This window comes from Portunus trituberculatus, chromosome 22, assembly GCF_017591435.1.
Source record: "Portunus trituberculatus isolate SZX2019 chromosome 22, ASM1759143v1, whole genome shotgun sequence".
In the NCBI taxonomy this organism is placed as follows: domain Eukaryota; kingdom Metazoa; phylum Arthropoda; class Malacostraca; order Decapoda; family Portunidae; genus Portunus; species Portunus trituberculatus.
The window spans coordinates 429699-452275 of NC_059276.1; the positions used below are offsets into that span (position 1 = coordinate 429699).

Genomic DNA, 22577 nt, shown 5'->3' on the forward strand with positions numbered 1-22577 from the left:
TATATATATATATATATATATATATATATATATATACAGTACAGTAAGTCCTCTTTTTACACTAATTTAGTATATGATAAATTCACAGATACGATAATTGACAATTACTACCTTTTTTTCAATTTACAAAAAAAAAAAAAAAAAAATTGCACTTATGATATTTGAAATTCCTGCTGCCTGTGATTGTGGTGTTGCACTGCGACCAACAACAAACCAGTCACTTTCGCGCCACCACGACGAATAACAGTGAGACTGTGCTTGTGATTTACTTACATTATTCTCTGCATTTAAGACCAATTCCTGTTCAAAATGTCACCAAAACGTAATTTGGATCTTGGTGAAGAAGTGGGTAAGGTTAAACGAGCCAGGAAAAGTTTAACGTTGGAAACAAAGCTTGATATAGTCAAGAGAAAATAACTTGGGGAAGGCTCGTCAGCCATAAGCCGTTCTCTGAATTTACCACAGTCAACAGTTGGTACTGTTTTGAGGAATGCTTCAAATGTTAAGGAGGCAGCAGCTAATGCTTCAAGCCTGCAGGTAAAATTGCTGACAAAACATCGGGAACCCATTATAGATCAGATGGAGGGTTTATTTAAAATTTGGATAGACAGCCAAACACGCCAGCATGCCCCACTCTCGTTAAGCCTTATTTCAGAAAAGGCCCTGTCTATTATTGAAACCTTAATGGTTGAGATGGATGTGAAGGATGTGCAGTTCAAGGCCAGCAAAGGCTAGTTTGATTGTTTTCATCGTCGATCTAACCTACATAATGTCCAGTTTGTTTACTTTTTTTCGATTGACTTTCATACTGAGCTGGAACGTATTCCTATCTAATACATGTTAAAACGGGTTCGGTTTACACTAATTTAGGTTTACAATAGCTTTTTGAAGAACGCATTTCTAGTGTAAAACGAGGACTTATTGTAAGTCCTCATTATATGGTAGTTCTTTATCCGGTAAATTCACAGTTACAGTATTTGGAAATTACTACCCTTGATTCGATATACGATAAGAAAAATTCACAGATACGGTATCCGGTCACGTCACCTGAGATGGCCTAGAGTGGGGGAGCAGGGGTGATGACGTCATCCACGCCACACCTCCCCGCCACTTACAGTACTGACTTTAATTTGACCACCCTTGGAGCCTGTTATGTCTTCCCCTCCCGCACTTTTTTTTTAACTGTGTCACATATTACTTACATGCATTACTAATTAGATGAATAAATTGAATATTGAAGGGTCTAATATAAGCACAAATATATTCATAACAATTATGGAAAACATTTAAAGCCAGCAGCAAACCATGCAGCAGCTGGTAAAGGGCACAGATGGGCCTGGCAAGCTCACTATCAGAGAATGGTGGAAGTCGTATAACATCAAGCACACCTTAGATAACATTAAGTCATCTTGGAACGAAGTGAAGACGTCTACCATGATCTTGGTGTGGAATAAAATAAAGTATGGCCAGAATGCGTGCATGACTTCCCCAGGCTTCGCTGAAGACGACATCAGTGCAATCAGAAATGACATAGTAAGTCTGTGCCATAAGGCGGGCTTCATGAAGTTGATGATGATGATGTTCATCTTTTGGAAAACCATTCTGAATCTCTCTCAAATGATGAACTTATAGATTTAGATAGGGCATCACAGGAGGCAGAAAAAGAGGGAGATGAAGAAGAGGAACCTGTGCGTGGCCTGGACATCAAAACTCTTAGAGAATGTCTAAGTGGTATTGAAAAAGCTTTGGAAACCCTGAAGGAACATGACCCAAATTCTGCCAGGAGTAGTAAAGTGGCTCATGATGTAGAGAAAAGTGTCAAGATTTACCAAGAAATCTATGATGAAAAAACAAGAAAAAACAAACAGTGCTCCATCTACGATGACGTCTTATCCTCGTCTGCCCACTCAGCGGAAGATGAGTAAGGGCTGAAATCCCTACCGTCCCTTAGCCTCTGGAGGGACATCATCTGATAGAATACATGGCGAGTGAAAGGTAAATAAAAACATTTTGTTTATTTCTTTTGCACAGTACTTTACATTTTTTATAATGACTATTTTCATGTATTTTAATTTCTGTATGGGTGACTTGACATGCTGGAATGCATTCCCTACTATTAATGTCATAATGGGTTCGGTATACGGTAATTTCAATTTACAGTAAGGTTTTCAGGAACACTTATATACCGTATAACGAGGACTTACTGTATATATATATATATATATATATATATATATATATATATATATATATATATATATATATATATATATATATATATATATATATATATATATATATATATATATATATATATATATATATATATATATATATATATATATATATATATATATATATATATATATATATATATATATATATATATATATATATATATATATATATATATATATATATATACACACACACTAGAGATGTACTGATGCATCGGTATCGGTATAGGAATCGGCGGTATCAGCCCATTTTTGGGTATCGGTATCGGCTTATTTTATGCCGATACTTTCGATACCTAAAAGGAATTTACTACTTAGTGATATATTCGATATAAGATATTGATGACACCAAATTAATATAATATGGCATATTAAGTTTCCGTGGTGATTACTGTATGTCATAGAATACTGTTTTCTGTGGTAATAAGCCATAACCTAGAAATTTAGAATAAACTAAACTTTTTTTCTATTTAATTGAAAAGATTAGGTGAAAGCTCATGTTTCTGAATTGGTCTACTAATGTGTAATGAATTAATATCAAAGGATGTCAGATTTAATTAAAGAGAAACATACACAACAAAATGAGTTTCTTTTGTTAATATTTTGTGTCTGTTTTACAATTTTAATAAATTTAAAAATATTTTTGATCGCCAAAATATCGTCAATAAAAAATTAATAATGAAAATGTACAAGACCAAATGGTCGCTAAAGGAATAAGAAGTAAGAATTTAAAATAACTGACAAGAATCAGAAGACTGAGAAGATATTCATTCCAATTACTGAGTAATTTACCTTTGCAAATGGCTTCAAAAAGCTTCTAGAATTGCTCCTATTTCATAAACATTCTCAGAAGGACTTACAGCATCCCCCAAAACAAAGCCTCCCATCTGATAACGCTCGCCGTCCACCAACTCATCCTGGTGTCCTGTGCAGTAATGCAGTAGTATTATCGGTATGGGTGGTATCAGTATCGGTAGTAGTATCGGTATCGGCCCAAATAGGTGGTATCGGAATCGGCAAAATTTTGGTATCGGTACATCTCTAATATATGTGTATATATATATATATATATATATATATATATATATATATATATATATATATATATATATATATATATATATATATATATATATATATATATATATATATATATATATATATATATATATATATATATATATTACGCCACACGGCTGCAGTTAACTGCTACAGCTCACTAGAGTGTTATTCTGGCAAAATCGCCAACTTTGTTACGGTCAGTACAGTGGGGATTATAGAACACTCCACAGAGTCCCCACTACTATAACTCACAGCCGCCGTAACCCTCTTGTTCTTTCAAGGTCACCAACAGTGTATAATTTCCCCCACTGTAAGGGAATCTCCTTAGCAACTCCTTCTCCTCCTGTACCCAACCAAGTAGAATTTATAAATGGTAGATGTTATGTGTAACAGGGCGAGGCTTTAATACCCCCTAGAGAAACCGCCCACAAGGACAATTCCACCCACTTCTCTATGAAGTATTAATGCCTCTCCACACGCCTTGTCCACACAGACTGTGATAACTCACAGACCGGAACAACACACGCGGTATATTATATTACTATACTATCCTACTACAACAAGTGCTTCCTAACACCTGTCAGACTGACACCCCTAGCCTACAATCTACTACAATATATGATGTGTACAGCACATCCAGTGATGTACACACAAGCCCAGACACCACCTACGGATGACAACAGCTATACACAGAGTCCAAATACTCGTCGCAGACAAGTCTGGCGAACGACAACTACGCACCACTGGCCGACATGAAGTCTCTCAGCATTCAATAGTGTGCGTGGTTACTACCACTACAATACAGTATACTACTGAAATTATACAAAAGATGGTGGGGGCACACAGCCGCCCACCAAACCCCACTGGTGACCACGGCCACCAACAAACAAACAGGACAAGACAAAGCGTGCCTCTCCTCCGCGCCGCTACCCCACGAGTGGACAACGCACGAGAAATGCAGCCCCAACCGGCCACACTTTCTCAGAACAAGCCCGTTCTACACAGCCACGGTCTACCCAGTAGCAAGCCAGCTACTCAACAGGAGGGCACAACTCTCAAACCGATGACCAATGAGCAACAAGAGAAGCCCAGCAACACGAATCTCCCTAACACTGTGCCAGACCGACGAGAGTGCGTGTCTATCTCCGCTGAAGGCTACCTTGAGACTATAAACAGTATATTATTGATACTACACAACAGATGGTGGGGGCACACAGCTGCCCACCAAACCACACTGGTGACCACGGCCACCAACAAACAAACAGGACGAGACAAAGCATGTCTCTCAGCGTCGCCACACCCAGGACGCACGACAGGAAATGTAGCCAAACTTACTACACCTCTCCCAGAGCAACAAACCTTTTGCCCTAACAGTCACGGTCTACCCAGTAGCAAGCCAGCTACTCAACAGGAGGACACAACTCCCAGACCGATGACTAATGAGTACTGGTAACGCACAGTCCAGCCACACGTGTCTCTTACTGTACCGAGCGTGTTAACTCCGCTGAAGACTGGCGGTACTGAGGCGAGGCTCGCAGACACACAAAATGGTGGAAACAAAGAGAGGGTGGTTGGCCACACAGCGGAACAGCCACAGCCAGCATGGGGTGCCAGAGGCTACACATATAATATAATTAAATAAAGGGAAATAATGCGGTGGCCCTCACAATATACACAGTATATATATATATATATATATATATATATATATATATATATATATATATATATATATATATATATATATATATATATATATATATATATATATATATATATATATATATATATATATATATATATATATATATATATATATATATATATATATATATATATACAGTAAGGTCTCGATTTACGTCAGAGTTACGTTCCTGAAACATGGCGTAAGTCGATTTTGTACGTAACTCGAGTTTCCGTACATTTCAAAGCATATTATCGAGTTTTCAACCAATCATTGTTTATGGTCATTCAGGTAAGTTAAAGGTTATATTGTTATATTATTTACAACTATGTAGGAATATGAAATACAAGCTTGTTTTTGTTGTTGATTAGGGCCACGAATGCGAAGGACTCTAGATTGCCGAGAGGGATGGACGCCTGAGGCCGCCAGGAGGGTGGGCAGGTCGAATGTTGTGACGCCCACAGTGCGGACAGCTGGGAGCGTAGTGCAGTGCGGTGGGAGTAGAAGCGTGGGCAGCGGGGCAGGAAATGCAATAGGAAAGGGCAATAGGGATCAGCAGACAGGCGCAGACGGTGCAAGTCAGCTGCGAGTGTCGTGTGGCCCAGGCGAAGGCTCTGGAGTTGTTATTGGTGTGCGAGCCCTCAAGGTCGCTCCCCGTTGTCATGGTAACGGGCTTCCCATTTTCTTCTTCCCTCCCTCACATACAGCTGCTGCCTCCTTTCTCATGTCTTTTAATTATGTCCTCTTTTTCTTGCAGCATAATGGTTTTCCTTTTCTTAGCATCACTGCTGTCACTAAGAAGTTTTCTCTTTGGTGCCATTGAGCAAGATACTAAGAACTTGAGTCAGTAAACGCAGAAGTAGGATAACACTCTTGCCAGGGGCGATGGTGTGGTGGAACTGAGGCAGGGTGTTATTGTATTCAAGCGTGAGGCGGGCGGTGTGGCGGGCAACCACCAACAATAACAATAAATCCCGCACTTTACGATTTATAAATTTTCAATTTTTAATCTTAAATTGCCTTATAGTGGACTGGCGTAACTACGAGTTTGACGTAACTCGAGACCGACATAACCTGGGACTTTACTGTATATATATATATATATATATATATATATATATATATATATATATATATATATATATATATATATATATATATATATATATATATATATATATATATATATATATATATATATATATATATATATATATATATATATATATATATATATATATATATATATATATATATATATATATATATATATACAGTAGAGCCTCAACTTTCGCTCTAATTGGTGCCAAAAATCGACGCGAAAGTGAAAACCGCGAAAGTGGGGGCATTGACCTTATGGAAAAAATAATAATCGGTTCTGGAGCTATCCATAAAATACCTATATCTCCATATAAATCTGACAAACAAATACATTCTATTATGAAATACAATTGTACATCAAATAAAAATTCCAATTCCTTACACTGTATGAATGTAGTAATATTTACCAAATATACAAGTATGAGGTGCTTGATGTATGGTTATGGTGGCCACCTACTGGGGCCCACTGCTGCAGCTGATGCTGCCGCCGCCACCGCCGCCGACACTGTCTCCGCCATTCTGCATTTCTTTCTCTTCCAGTCTCTGACGTAACAATTCCACTCTGTGTTGCCTTTCCACATCTGCCATTTGTTCTCGAATAAATCCAGAGAAATCTTCATCCATGTCGAGCTCAGCATCTTCCGTTGGTTCTGCTCCCTCATCAGCTTCACCTTCTGCTTCCAAAAGACCCTCTGCCACTTCCCTTGGCCTTTGGAGGTAGCGGGTGATTACTGCCACTTTTTCACACTAAGGCCTGATTCACACCTAACGCTCATGCTCACACTCACGCGCACGCAAGTGATCGCACTCAAATATTCTATAATGATAAACAGGCAGAGTATTCAAACCGTCCGCTCAATCATCTACGTTCAGCTCTACTCATCATGACGATCAAGCTCACGATCGAAGCAAAAGATATTTTGAGCGTGCTCAACCGTGAGCGACAGCAAGAGCGTGAGTGCATGGTGTGAACCAGTTGCGGTCAGCTCTTCGTATGCCATACCCGCTAATTCCAGAGTAGAGAAATCACTCATGGCTCACCGACGCCACAAAGCAGACTGAGGTCAGCGAGAGCTTGAGCGGCATGTGTGAACACACAAGTAAAATGAGCTGAGCTGGAGCTTGACTGCGGCTTGCGCGTGAGTGTGAGCGTGAGCGTTAGGTGTGAATCAGGCCTAACTCTGTACTCACGCCTTTTAACTCTCCATCCTAATTTTGAAGGTCCTGGGCTCTTGCTTTCTTTGCTGGTATCACTAGGGGCACCCCCTGCACCACCAGGTGCACATGTGGCCATAGTTCATGAGAATTCGCCTCTGTAGCAGGTAACCAGAAGAGTCAAGATAGCACGACCATAAAAACAGGTATGAACACAATGGCGGGAAGCGGTAGACTGTGACGAAAACACCGTGATGTCATCCAAGACGGCGGAAAATAGTTGCCGCTCAGCTTGCGGGTAGAGAGGGAAGTTTAAATATCGCCGGACACAAGATACCGCGAAACAGAGAATCGCGAAAGTGGTTGTCGCGAAAGTTGGGGCTCTACTGTATATACATACATATATATATATATATATATATATATATATATATATATATATATATATATATATATATATATATATATATATATATATATATATATATATATATATATATATATATATATATATATATATATATATATATATATATATATATATATATATGAACAAGAGAAAACAGGCCTTATCCTCTCTCTCTCTCTCTCTCTCTCTCTCTCTCTCTCTCTCTCTCTCTCTCTCTCTCTCTCTCTCTCTCTCTCTCTCTCTCTCTCTCTCTCTCTCTCTCTCTCTTGCTGTCGCCTGTTCTGATACCACTCTCACTCAAAATTTGTCTCCCTGTAACAAGGCGAGAGACCCGAGGTATAGAAGGCTCACAGAAGAGGTGGCAGAATCAGACACAGCGAAATCACTTGCTCCCACCCTCCATCATTGGTGACACAGTGACATAGAGCATATGTTTACTCCTGCCCACAAGCAACTCTTCCTCTTTGCAATGCAAAAAACCAGGAGTCTCTAGATGTCATGGTTACCAAAATATCACATGTTGAATGAGGTAGTATCATCGATTTACATGGCGTTGTGTCCGATCAGGTTCAGCGGCCCTGGCTAGAGCAAAAGAAAACGGGCCCCTTGTATCCTCTCTCTCTCTCTCTCTCTCTCTCTCTCTCTCTCCTGTTCTGATACCTCTCTCATTCAAAAGTTGTCTCCCCTTAACATGGCGAGAGACCAAATTATGGTATAGAAGTAAGGCACACGGGAGATGTGACAGAATCAGACACAATGAAATCACTGTCGATCGCTCCTATCGTTTATCATTGGTGATGCAGTGACGTAGAGCATATGTTTACTCCTGATGAGTGTTGCCATCTCACAAGCAAAGAAAATGGGAAGAAAATAGCCAAAATATACCCATAAAAAGCGTAAATGTCTATCTATGTGCCCCGTGCCTTATGTGATGAACGTCTATCGATTTGGCTCGCGTTTTGGGGGTTAAATTGTTATTTTGAGCAAGATAGTTAGTTTATATCATGCATACAATAAACATTGTATTTATCTTATATTAAATCTATACAGTAAGTCCTCGTTATACGATACATATGCGTTCCTGAAAACCTTACCGTAAATCAAATTTACCATATACCGAACCCATTATAACATATAATAATAGGGAATGCGTTCCAGCATGTCAAAAGTCACCCCTACAGAAATAAAAATACATGAAAATAATCATTAAGGAAAAAAATGTAAAATACTGCACAAAAGAAATAAACAAATGTTTTTTTTATTTACTTTTCAGTTGCTAATAATGCTATCAGATGATGCCCCTCCTGAGGCTAAGGGACAGTAGGGATTTCAGCCCTTAGTTTCTCATCTTCCACTGAGTGGGCAGACAAGGATAAGACATCGTTGTCTGCACTGTCGAAAGCAGATGTGGAAGGGCCAGCTGTAGCAGGGTCAGCACGTTTCAATGGTTTGAAGAAAGAGGATGTTGAGGAAGGCCCAGCTGTAGAACCATCGGCAGCAGATGTGGAAGGGCCACCTGTAGCAGGGTCGGCAGGTGTGACAGGGATGGCATGTCTGACTGGCTTGAAGAACGAGTAGATGGAGGACTGTTTAGTTTTTTTGTTTTTTCATCATAGATTTCTTGATAAATCCTGACACTTTTCTCTACATCATGAGCCACTTTGCTACTCCTGGCAGGATTTGGGTCAAATGCCTTCTGGGTTTCCAGAGCTTTTTCGATACCACTGAGACATAGAGCTGGGCAGGATCTGACTTTTTATGTACTCACGAATCCGATTACTTGGTCTGGCGGATCCGTGGGATCCGAATCCGGATCTGAGTACTTGAGCATGGGGTGGCGCGGCGCTGGATTTGCTTGAGAGCGGGATTCGACTGGCTGCCCTCTGACGAATCCAAGCAGCGCGGTGCCGCGGTACTGGTCTCGCTGTGGGACCCAGATCCCCACGTGGTAATCGTTTAGCCTCGGCGGTACTCGGGTCCCACAGCGAGATCCAAGTATAGACGAATCCCAGCCACGCACTAGTCATCTCGCCTCGGTATTCGGATCCAGCTGCAGGGCGATTTCACGGCAGTTTCTTAATCCTACATAACGTACCAATTCTTAATGGATAAACACTTTATTTAGTGATACACTCTCCAACTTTTATTATTTATTAATAGACCAAAACACGTCAGTTATTTTTGTCTGTGATAATTTATTCTTGTGTGCGTGCAGTACACTACCTTCATGCAAAACATTGATTTGTTTCACATATAACCTGCTTCTTATATATTAGCATTTACAATGCTCCCTATTACCCAGCCATCTATTCCACATTCAAAATTTTCGTCGTATTCCACCCTGGTAACCCCTGGCAACTTACGGCAACACTGTCTCCCACAGCCAGCCACGTCATTCTTTCTTGAGACGCGCTTGCGTGCGTGTCTGTTACAGTGCTCTGGAACTTTTTTGCCTAGCTGCTTTCTCTACGTGGACCTGTTTGTTTTATGGCTGACCATCAGGAGGCTCAGGAGGGCTTGTCGTCGCCTTCTCCTTCTTACGGCGACGTCAAGTTTGTTCGTGGCGGTGACTGCAGTGTCGGCGGCGGCCAGGACTCAACCCGCCATGCTGCCGGCTCACCGCTGGGCTCTTCATCACCTTTTTCCTCGGCCTCACATGTTGTCAGGAGAGTCTGTGCTTCGTCTGGATGCAGGAGAGTCCTTGGGAGTGCCCACAATGATCCACACTCTGTATGTATTGTCTGCCGTGATGGTTTCTGTGATGTAAACAACAGATGTCGGGAGTGTGCTGAGTGGAGTCTTAGGCGGGTGCTCAGTTCCCGTAAGTACCAACAGACTTTACAGAAGAGGCGAGACTATAAAGCTAGGAAGAAAGCCTCTAACCCTTCAGGCCAGTCTCAGGAGCCTTTTGCCAAATGTTCTGATTCTCGTGGCGCGGTCCTGTCTCACACGGCTTCAGGATCAGACAGGGATTCGGTACCTGGATCAGTGGGGCCTGAGGATTCGATTTCTCAGATTCCGGGATCCAAAGTGTCTCCTTGGGATAAGTCAAGTTTTTTCAAGGAGTTGGCTGCTTTCCTCGGGTTTCAGGAAGGCAGTAAATATGTTTCCTTCCTGATATGGTTTCAGCTATGGTGTCTAAGGAAGTAGAGGGCAGGTTAGCTCCTAATACCGCCTCTCTTACAGCTGCCCCTCGCTCTCGGTTCAAGGTGCGGTGCAGTCCGCTCAACAACCCCTCCCGGCCTCGGCGCAAGGCAGAGTGTGAAGTCACTCCTAGCTGACGTGCCGACGGGGGTAACCGGGAGCAGGAGAGGCCCGGGGATGAGTTAGTAATAGATTAGATCAGGCTGTCCCTCCGCTGGATCCATGGGGGGGAAACGCTCTAGAACCCCAAAGGATCATCCATGGAGGATCAAGCGATCCCGTCCTGAGGTGGGGGAGATTTGGATCCTCTACATGTAGGATCTCCTTCAGGACGGGGTCAGGGCAGGAACAGGCGTGTGTGTCCAGTACAACGCTTCCGCCCACAGACCCTGGGTGAGGGTCCTGCTGTGCAACTCCAGGGCGCTTTGACTGAGGACTCGGTCAAGCCCACACAGCTTGAGAAGGGTGTGATCCATGCCATGCTTCCCGCCCCTTCTCGGTCCACAAGGCACACAGGAGCGCCAGGTACAGACGCCACCTCCTATGCCTCTTTCCACCATGAACAGTTTCACCCTGTTGCCCCTCACCCTGAGGCAACAGGATCTGTTCTAGGATCCCTTCAGGATCCAGGATCTTCTCTGCACACTAGAACCCGAGGTCCATCAGGAGATCCAGGGTTGCCAGGTGTCCCCTCTTCTGGATACTTTGAAAATCGCGGCCTAGATTCTTCTGAGGAGGAAGCTGACACAAGGGTTAACAGAGAGCCTGTTTCCCTTCCGATCTTTCAGTCCATGATGGAATATATTGCCCAGTGTTTTCCGGAGGCTCTTGGATATGCGGAAGGATCTCATCGCCCAGTGCCCCCAGGGGAAGTCAGGATGGTGGAGGATAAACACATCCGCTTCACTAGGGCACAGCCAATGGATTTTTCTCTACAGGCCGCCACTAAAGCTCTTCGTTGTGCTAATGAAGGCTCCCGGCCATCACTTGCTCGCTACCCTTCCGGCCGGTACAGGAGGATCTATGGGGTCAGTAGACACGAGTTTGCTGGGAAAGCAGCCAAACTCAACACAGACTTAGCCCTCGCCCTCACTACTAAGGGTAAAGACCCACAGGTGGTGGTACAGCATGCAGATATGTCTCGCCTGGAAGGTATCTTAGCACACCAACGTGAGGCACAGAATTTTCTGTTTTGGGGTATTGGCGCCTTTTACAGACTGGTTTCCTCTTTACAACTAGATCAGGAGGAGAAGCTCTTAGCTGTGTTTTTAAGACTGCTACCAAGGTTGATCTCAGGAAGTCAGCTATTGACTCGGCCTTCCTCTTCGATGAGGATAAGGTTAAGGAAACTCTTCGGGTGGCAGATAAGGCTGCTTCCATTTCTTTCCAGCAAGCAGCAGCTCGGGCACTGGTTAAGCCAAGGCCAGCTACTGGTACACCCCTGGTGGATCGTGGTCCCGCGTGGCGCCCACTGGTGAATCTTCTCATCGGACTTCGCTTTCCACACAGCGCATAGAACCGGTCTCTCATTCAAGAGCGCCACATCAGAGGTCTTCCTCCACTCTTATTTCTACTTCTTGCCCTAAGAAGATGGGGAAGTTTTTTTGGAAGTAGATTGGCCGCCTTCCCAAGTTCCAGTAGGAGGTTGTCTGGCCAAGAATCTAGACAGTTGGATGGCAATTGGTGCAGAGGCATGGGTTCTCTCCATCCTTCGCGAAGGTTACAAGATCCCCTTCACATCTCTTCCCCCTGTCACCTCGGCACCTTTGGAGTTTCGTTCTTACACTCCAGGTTCCGAGAAGGGCAAGGCACTAGAATCCGAGGTCCAACGTCTCTTGACAAAGGGAGCAATAGAGGAGACGTCTGCAAATCCAGGTTTTTACAGTCACCTCTTTGTGGTGCCCAAGAATACAGGAGGCTTTCGCCCAATCCTCGATTTATCCACGCTGAATCGTTATGTGACTACCACTCCCTTCAGGATGGAAACGGTGAGGATGGTTATGTCCGCCATCCACAGACACGACTGGATGACTGCCATCGATCTCCGGGATGCTTATTTTCAGATCCCAGTCCATCCAGACAGTAGAAAGTTTCTCCGCTTTATATGGAGAGGGCGTCACTTCCAGTTCAGGGTTCTTTGCTTTGGCCTCTCCACGGCCCCTCAAGTTTTTACCAGGATGATGAGTCCAGTTTCAGCGGCTTCACATCAACAAGAAGTTCGCCTCCTCCGTTACTTAGACAACTGGCTGCTGTTAGCTCACTCGAAACAGACGGCACTCGAGGCAACCAGTTACCTCCTCCGTCTGTGTGCATCACTGGGAATCCAGGTAAACTGGGAAAAGTCATCGCTTTCACTCTCCCAGACAAGGTTTTCCCGACACAGAAATGCCTAGAGAATCTACAACTTCAAATCAAGACTTTTCTAAGTGTTCAGTCCCTCCAGCAAAGGCTTGGTTAGCCCTCCTAGGCCACATGTCCTCTCTGCTGCATCTAATTCCTGGGGCAAGACAGAGGATGCGCAGCCTTCAATTTCGCCTTTCCCAATTCTGGGATCGCCAGTCAGACGGAGACAACCTTCCAGTTCCTTGGGATTTCGAAATCCTGGACGATCTTCATTGGTGGACACTGGACCACAATCTTTGGTTGGGACAGTCCTTCAGTTAGCTTCCCCGGATGTTTGTCTGTACACAGATGCTTCCACCGTCGGCTGGGGAGCGTTGATTCTACACGATTCAGTGAGCGGTGTGTGGGCCACTCACGAGCTCTCTTTACACATCAACCTTCTAGAACTCAAAGCTATATGTCTCGGCCTTCTGCACTTCAAGGATCATGTCCAAGGACAGACGGTGGCAGTGTTCTCCGACAATGCCATGGCCCTGTCGTAAAAGAAGGCGGGACTCGTTCAGGAAGCCTCAATGCCGAGGCTCAAGCCATCCTACAGTGGGCGGAGGATCATGCCGTCCGGATCCTCACCCAATTCGTGAAGGGCTCGGCAAACGTCTTAGCGGATTGCCTCAGCAGACAGGATCAGATCATCTCTACAGAGTGGACTCTCCACCAGGAGGTTTGCAATCTCCTATGGAGGCTTTGGAATTATCCCACGGTGGACCTGTTTGCAACGAGGCTCAACTTCAGGCTACCAAACTTCATATCCCCGTTTCGGGATCCAATGGCAGTAGCCACAGACGCCTTTCTGTACAATTGGGATCATCAAGATCTTTATGCCTTCCCACCTTTCCCGTTGATCAGGAAGGTGCTCAACAAGCTGAGAATGGCACGTCAAACAAACGTTATTCTGATTGCTCCGTTTTGGCCACAGAGGGAATGGTTCCCAGACCTCATACAGGCCTCAGTAGACACTCCCAGGTGCCTACCGCAGCGCAGAGATCTACTTCGTCAGCCTCATGTTCGCAAATTCCATCAAGCTCTCCCCATGCTACAGCTAACGCGTGGAAACTGTCAAGCGAATCCTTCGTCACAGAGGCTATTCCTCCCGAGTTACGGAATTCCTGGCAAAATCTAAAAGACCTTCCACTATTATGAATTACCAATACAAGTGGAAAAGGTTTCGAGAGTGGTGCAAGAGAGAAGGTCACACAGTCTCTAATCCCACCAGCCAGAAGATTGCAGATTTTTTGGTCTTTCTTAGACAGGATTGCAGAATGTCAGTCACTGCCATTAAAGGCTACAAGGCCATGCTCAATGGAGTATTTGCCCTTAAAGGCTTTGATCTTTCTACCGACCCAGTTCTCCGCGAGGTCATAAAGACTTGTTCAAGGCAAGTCCAACGCCCACCTTGTAGGGCTCCTTCATGGAATGTAGACGTGGTCCTTAAGGCTCTGACATGTCCTCCATTTGAGCCACTTCACCAAGCCTCATTACGGGATCTGACTAAGAAGACCCTCTTTTTGGTGGCCCTGGCTACGGCTAAGAGGGTTGGAGAGCTTCATGCCCTTTCTCAGGTCATAGCCTCAAGAGGAGAGGATCTTATCCTGTCATATCTTCCTGAATTCATAGCTAAGACAGAAACCCCTCTTAATCCCGTTCCTAGAGAGTTCCCTCTTCGAAGTCTCTCTTCAGTGGTGGGAAGAGAGGATGAGGAACGTCTCCTATGTCCAGTGCGAGCTGTACGACGTTACCTTGCTGCAACAGCTTCCGCTTCTCGGCCTCGAAGTCTCTTTGTGTCTTTGAGAGACCCTGCGAGGCGAATGTCTAAAGCTGCTATTTCTTTCTTCCTACGGGATACAATCAAGACGGCTCATGAGTCTTTTCCCGAGGAACTCGGCCCCTTGTTCAAGGTATGGGCACATGATATAAGAGGAATTGCCACTTTCATGCTTCTCTGGAAGAACAGTTCTGTGGCATCTATCTTAGAAGCAGCCTGTTGGAAGACCCACTCAGTCTTTGTGGACTACTATCTCCGTGATATCCAACGGCAGGAGGGAGATGTCTCTGCCTTAGAAAGGAGACCAGAAGTCCTTACCACTGCCTGGTCATGGTCTCCTTCTCACTCTCCAGTCTCCAACCCTCATAGGTGAGACCAGAGTGTCTTTTTGTGGACCCTTTCACCCATCGGCGTATTCCACCCTTATGGCATGACCCCCCCCCTATAATGTGGAAATCTGCTAATATATAAGAAGCAGGTTATATGTGAAACAAATACCATTTTTAGACATAAAATGTATTTTTTCACTTACCTGCTTTTTATATACATACCCACCCATCCTCCCCACTACTTGCCAATGCTTCAAGAAAGAATGATGTGGCTGGCTGAGGGAGACGGTGTTGCCGTAAGTTGCCAGGGGTTACCAGGGTGGAATACGACGAAAGTTTTGAATGTGGAATAGACGGCTGGTCATTACAAAACAAATATACGTAAATGCACATTATACCGGTGAAATAAACAGTAAAGAAAATCTGAAGACAATTCATTCATATACATATATATAAAGGAAAAAACAGACACAAAGTTCCATAATAATATTCTCCATATTACAGGTTTCATAAGAAATTAAATGAAAGACAATTGTTTCTGTATCACAGGCATGGAAATTATCATGATGTATTTTTATTACAAAACATTAATACAGTTGTTCCTTAAGAATGATATTCTCCATATCACAGGTTTCATACCAAATTGTATTAAATGTAATTGTTTCCGTATCACAGACAATATCACAAACAGTATTTCCTTAATAGAATATCTATCACATACTTGATATCACAAAAGTCATTCCTTTAGTGTATTAAAAAAATAACTGCTGAAAAATAAAGGATTTTTTTTCAAGCTACATCGTAATTATATATTTACAAATTTTTATTCAGGAAAAGAATCACGTTGATATTCTTGTCCTTAAGGCTACTTCGCCTATGTGAGATGAGTTCTCCTGCCTTTGAAAAGAGTCGTTCTGATGGAACAGGTGAGGCAGGTGTGCAGAGAAATTTTTTTGCTAGTTCTTGCAGCTTAGGGAAGAGTACAGCATGTTCTTTCCACCATGCAAGTGGATCGTCTGCTTTGTCTGAGTGAGGTTCCTCAGCATATCTCCTTAGTTCTATGTGAGGTCCTGAGGATGGTTGAGCAGAGGTATGGGAGAGTTTTTCTAGCTTACTGTCAAATTTGCTCCACAAAGACTTTTTCCTCTGTTGTGGCGTGGCCCTGACAGGTTCTAGTGCCTTGGACGATGTGCTGGTAACAGGGATCTCATCGCTGCACATCATATTTATCAACCTGTCTTCCACCATTTTGATGTTGGATGAGCTTGAAAATGGCATCTTTTTAAATCTAGGATCTAAAAAGGTGCATACTGCAAGGAAGAAAGTTCCTTCTATTACAGAGAACCTTCTCCCCATCTGCAGTTGCAATTCTCTACCAAGAGAAGTATCGCTGAGGTTCTCCATGTTATCACATGAATTCATGAAGTCTTGAATGCCTCTCACCAAAGGTATGACTTTAGAGAGGGAAGTGACCTTTTCTCCTGACATTTCCTTTGTAGCTTCTTCAAAGGGTTCCAAGGCATTCACTGTGCTCTGAAGGAGCATATTTTCATCTCTACTGAGGCACAAGTCACTTCTGTCAAGCAAGCACAAGGTGGTGGTGACGAGTTCGCTCTGTTCCAGGTATCTTTCCATCATATAATATGTTGAGTTCCACCTGGTTTCAACGTCTTGAATCAATTTTTTTATAGGTTTGTTGTGTTGTTGCTGAAGCTGAGAAAGTTTGTCAGATGCTTTTACGCTGTGAGGAAAGAAAGACACCACTCGTTTTAATTTTTCTTTCACTATCTGTACATCAGCAGTATTCTTTACTGCATCTTGTATGACAAGATTCAGTGTATGGGCAAAGCACGGCATATGACGTACTCTAATTTCATTCACTGCTGCAATCATGTTGGCAGCATTGTCTGTTACAATGGAACATATTTTATTCTTTATGTTCCATTTGTTGCAGACGAGTGTTAACTCCTCTACAATATTTTTAGATGTGTGAGCTTTTGTCATACACACAGTTTCCAAGACAGCAGATTTAAGGACCCAGTCCTGGGAAATGAAATGGGCTGTCACTGTAAGGAAGCCTTTTGTCTGTCTTGATGTCCAGATGTCAGTGGTCAGAGAGATGTGTTTTGCATGTTCCAGTTCCTTATGCAGTCTCTCTGTTTCAAGTTTGTAGAGGTTAGGCAACAAAGTCCTGCTTATTTCTCTGCGACTAGGCAGCTCATACCGAGGGTTTAGACCATGGATAAGGCGTTTAAAGCCTTTGTCCTCTACGACTGACAGTGGTTGCAAATCTTCCACTATCATACTGACAACCAAGTCATCTATCTCCCTCTTCTTATTTGAATCCCTTTTATATGGTGTTGCATTGGCAATACAGAAGCTCCCCAACTTACGAACATATGGGGACCGAGAGGCCGTTCGTAACTCCATTTGTTCGTATATCCAAAGTCGGGTCTCCATTGCCTTTTTTCCCATTGTTTTAAAGTTTTGTTTACATTAAGAATACCTGTACATAAATCCCAATAAGTACGACATACCTTATACAGTACCTGTAATATGTAATGCTTTTAATATTATTTGATGGTGATTCATACAACTTTAATGTAGAAACATACTTTATTTAAAAAGAAAATATATTGTAGTGGTGACTGGCTGGCGAACCGATCGATAAGATGGCGTGTGGTCAGCTGGGCAGGAAAACACAACCAGGGCTGTCACACAACACGAAGCCTATCCGTTAGACTGGGAGATGACACCATACCATACTGAGAAAGATCAATAAACATGGATAGATTAACATGACGTTGATCAATGGAGGTTGAACAGGTGCCTATAAATCTGGGATGACTAAGCGTCTGTATATCGGGGTCAAACAGCTGACATGGTTACCGCTAGGTTACAGACTCGCATTTAGGTTACACATTTTAACGTTAGGGCTATGTCAATTACATACATGAAAGCATTTCACATGAAATATGAAACAGAAAACATTGCATGCTTGAAATATAAATGAGGAAACTCCTAAGATTTACCTTGTTCACTTGGATTTGTTGGGGGAAGTGGCGGGCGAGGAACGGGGTGACGAGATGGTGGAGGGGTCGTCAGCATCGCTGTCAGCGTCAGGCGTGTGGATAGAGGATGAAGATGGCACTGGCTCATGGGTAGATGGCACTGACTGAGGAGTAGATGGTACTGTTGCCTCACGTTTATCTACCCGTTTGAAGAACCGATGAAGCGACGACTGGCTCACAGCTTTCTTTTTTTCCTCGTATATGACGTGGTAGCATTTCAGTGCATCATGAACAGCTGCTGACACCTTGGCATGTCGTTCTTCATTTGGGTCCTGTTCTTCAAAATTTGCCAAGGCTGCCTCTATGGATGCAAAAGCTTCTGCCATCTTTTTAGTTTGGAAATGTTTTGGTGGCATTTCCACTTCTTCCTCCTTTGCCTCTTCTGCCTCCTTCCTCTGCTTCTCCAATTCTCATAGTTCATCATTAGATAGCTCCTTGTCATGGTCATCAAAGAACTCTGTTAAGTCCTGCTCCTTCAGCTCTAGCTCCAGTTTCTCACTCATGGAGATTAAATTGTCAACAACCTCCTCCTGCTCCTCCTGAATATTTTCAAACCCAGTGAAATCATGAACAACCTGAGGGCAGAGCTTTTTCCATACGGCATTCATACAGGTGGTTGTAATTTCCCACCAGGAGGTATTAATGTTTTTTATGGCATTGTAGATGTTATATGACTTCCAAAATTCGCTCAGAGTCATATCATTCTCGTCTGTTGCCTTCAGTGCCTGGCGGAAAGTGCGCCTTAGATAGTATTTTTTGAACGTTGCGATGACTCCCTGGTCCATAGGTTGTATAATGGAGGTTGTGTTGGGTGGCAGGTAGACAACCTTGACATTAGGGTGAAAGTCATCTAGGTAAGGTGGGTGGCCAGGGGCGTTATCCAGCACCAGGAGGACGTTGAATGGAATGGAGTTGCTCCGACAATACTTCTCCACCTCAGGGATAAATTGATTATAAAACCACTCCTGAAAAATTGCCTGTGTGACCCAAGCTTTAGAGTTACTCTTCCACACAACTGGAAGAAACGCCTTGGCAATGTTTTTCAGGGCTCGTGGGTTTTCCGAGGTGTACACCAGTAGGGGCTTTAATTTTAAATCACCACTAGCATTACCCCCAAGCAGTAGTGTCAGTCTGTCCTTTGCAGCTTTGAAGCCAGGCATCGTCTTTTCCTCCTTACTGATGTAAGTTCGGTCAGGCATCTTTTTCCAGTAGAGGCCAGTTTCATCCACATTGAAAATCTGTTGTGGTGTGTAGCCTCCCTGGCAGATCATTTCTGCTAGTTTTCCTGGGAATTCCTCAGCTGCCTTAACATCTGCACTCGCCGCCTCACCAGACACCTTCACGTTATGCAAGTTATTTGCTTGAGCGGTTAAACCACCCATGACTTGCAGTGAATGACACATCCTCACCATACTCAGCCTTCATTTCATTGAATAGACTCAGGGCCTTCTCTTGAATCATCATAAGGCATAGACGTTTCTGTTTCTGGATGCAGTCCTCGAACCAGACGCCAAGATGTTTTCCATCTCCTCAATCACTTTCCTCTCTTTTTTATATGATGGTTGATTGCATGGGCACTGCAGATTTCACATGTTCCACAATTTTTCTTTGTTCTTAATAATTGTGCCTACAGTTGACCGATTCATATTAAATTTTCGTGCCACATCAGACATTTTCTCACCTTTCTCAAGCCGTTTTATGATGTCCATTTTCACCTCTAAAGTTATAGCCTGACGTTTCTTGGCACTTCCACTGGCTTCACCGTTTATTTTTCGCTTCTCACCCGACATTTTTGATAGAATGATGCACAGGTAAAGCGAATTATGGCACAAAAATTGGCGGTACACGAGGACACAGTGAACAGATGCTTTCATGTTTATGGCGGGAGCCTGGAAGGCAGGGGAGTGATGCGCACAGCTGAGTGAGCTCAGCAGCGCCACGGCGTGGCAGACTCGTGAACTATATTTGTGCGCGGGAAATTTGAAGTTTCCTAGCATCTTTCAAACAATTTTTTGGACTTAAGTATTTAAAAGATTTGTTCGTATGTATGGAATGTTCGCAAGTCGAATGTTCGTAAGTAGGGGAGTTTCTGTAGTGTCAGTTAATGTGGGCTGCATTGTCATCCTCGGTTGTTTGGACGTGTTAATAGTCTTTCCAGCATCATTTTCCTCCTTCAACTCGGCATATTCAATGGGATGTTTGATGCGGAGGTGTTTAATGAGGTTGGAAGTCGTACATCCAACGTATTTAAACGTTTCTTTACACGTCAACCATGTAGTCGAATCATCTTTGGTTTGTTCCACATAGTTCCATATTGGGGCATTTCTGCTTCGCTTGGCTGCCATGACAGAAAATCGTTACTTAATGTGATTTCTTCGTGAATTACTGTTCAATGTTAATTGCGACTTGAAGTTTCAAGCAAGAGACGGTAGCCTTTGATAGGCTACTGACGAGATTAATAATTTCTGGAAAACAATTAACACGCAGTTTAATAGAGGAAGGATGGTAGATTTATTACAATTTATTTCACTATGCACAATTACGTAATTCTATGGCAATATGGCTATGAAGACGACTATCGCATTCTTCCCGTCTCAGTGATGTCAAGGCTACAACTGAAGCTACGGTAACGGTAAGGGTGGGATCGACAGTGGGGGGAAAATAAGAGATGAGTGGAAGAAGTAGTGGGGGTGAAAAGAGAAGAAATATAGTGGTAGAGAGTAAAGTTGGCGGGCAAACTGCCTTGCTGAGCTTTATTGTGTTTATAATTTGTTTAAATGTGTGTGTGTGTGATGATTAAAATTGGAGTTGGTAAGTGTGGTTGGGTTGATGGGCAGTGTTGATTGTGTATGTGTTGAGTGGGGCGTGTATGAGCAATGATGGAATGGTTTGCGTGTTGGCCAATCAGCGGCCAGGGTTGCTCGGCAGTGTCTGATCCTGAGTAGGGAGCGGAGGTGAAGCTTGAGGTTTTTTGCGGGTTTGTTTGTGAGTTTCTTTGGGTGAATTCTTCTGGGTTTTTTTGTGTTGTTAAGTGTATATAGGATCTGGTGGTTCTCTTGTAAGGGAGGTTATAGGTTTCTTAAACTAGGAGTGATCTTTGTTGTGTTCATGTTCTTGTATAATATTGTTGAATGTGTTGTCTCTGAGTGTGTGGGTGAGTGTGTGTAGTGTTTTGTTGCCTCTATTGAACAGTATGATGTTGATGGGTGTTATATTGGCAAGTGTGTGCAGCTCTTCTGTAGTGTGACTGTATGGATGCCTGATATCGAAAGCAAATCTGAGTGCTGTGTTTTGTTTTTGTTTTTTTATTTGTTTAGTTGGGTTTTAGATAGTGCATTGAGGGCGTAGGCAGGATATGTTAGAATTGGGAGCACGCACGCTTTTACTAGGTGTAGTTTTATGTTGTTTAATGTTTGAAAACGTCTCATGGTGTTGATGGCTGTCTGGGCTTTTCTTGTTACTTCACGGACGTGTTTCGCTTAACCGCTTGTGCCAAGCGTGAGTCCTAATACTTTTGCCTCTGTGGCGTATGGTATGTTATTTCCATTTATGTTAACTGGTTTTAGTTTTCTTGATACTATGGGAAGGAGTGTGAATTTCTGTGTGTTTGTTTTAATTTTCCATTTATGCTCAAAGGTGTTGATGTTTTTAATTTCTTTTTCAATAGTTTTGGCAAACATGTTCTTGGACTTCCCAGCATATGTGATGATTTGTGTTATGTCGTCTGCGTATATAATGTGTGTGCTGTCTGTGATAGGTGTAGGTGTGTCGTGTGTGTATAGTGTGTATAGAGTAGGCAAGATTGAACTTCCTTGAGGCACCTCGCTGAGTAGTTGAAATGGTGGGCCTGTGTAGTTGTTATGTATAGATATGGCTGCTGTACGGTTATCAAGAAAGCTACATAGTAGTTTTTTTAAGTAATGATGACATATCGGTGTTGTTGATTTTATATTTTAGTCCCTTTTGTCATACCTTGTCAAAAGCTTTTGACACATCACGGAGAGCTATGCAACATTGCTTTTTGTCCGTGAGTGTTTTGCCTAGCACTTCTGCTAAGATAGTGGTAGCTGTGTCCGTGGAGCGGGCGGGACGGAATCCGTGCTGTGTATTGGGGAGGATGTTATTTGTTTCAAGGTATGTGCGAGTTCTCTTGTTTATGATTTTTTCGTGTTTTTCCCGGAACTTCAAGGAGGGAAATGGGGCGGTAATTGATGGGGTCT

General features: G+C 43.1%; 1 protein-coding gene across 1 annotated transcript; it reads right to left on the reverse strand.

Moving 5' to 3' along the window:
* Window positions 1-18767: 18767 nt before the first annotated feature.
* LOC123507381 (tigger transposable element-derived protein 1-like) lies at window positions 18768-19769 on the reverse strand. Its single transcript, XM_045260190.1, has one exon. It carries the CDS (start codon window positions 19767-19769, stop codon window positions 18768-18770), a length of 1002 nt encoding a protein of 333 aa, XP_045116125.1.
* Window positions 19770-22577: the final 2808 nt, after the last annotated feature.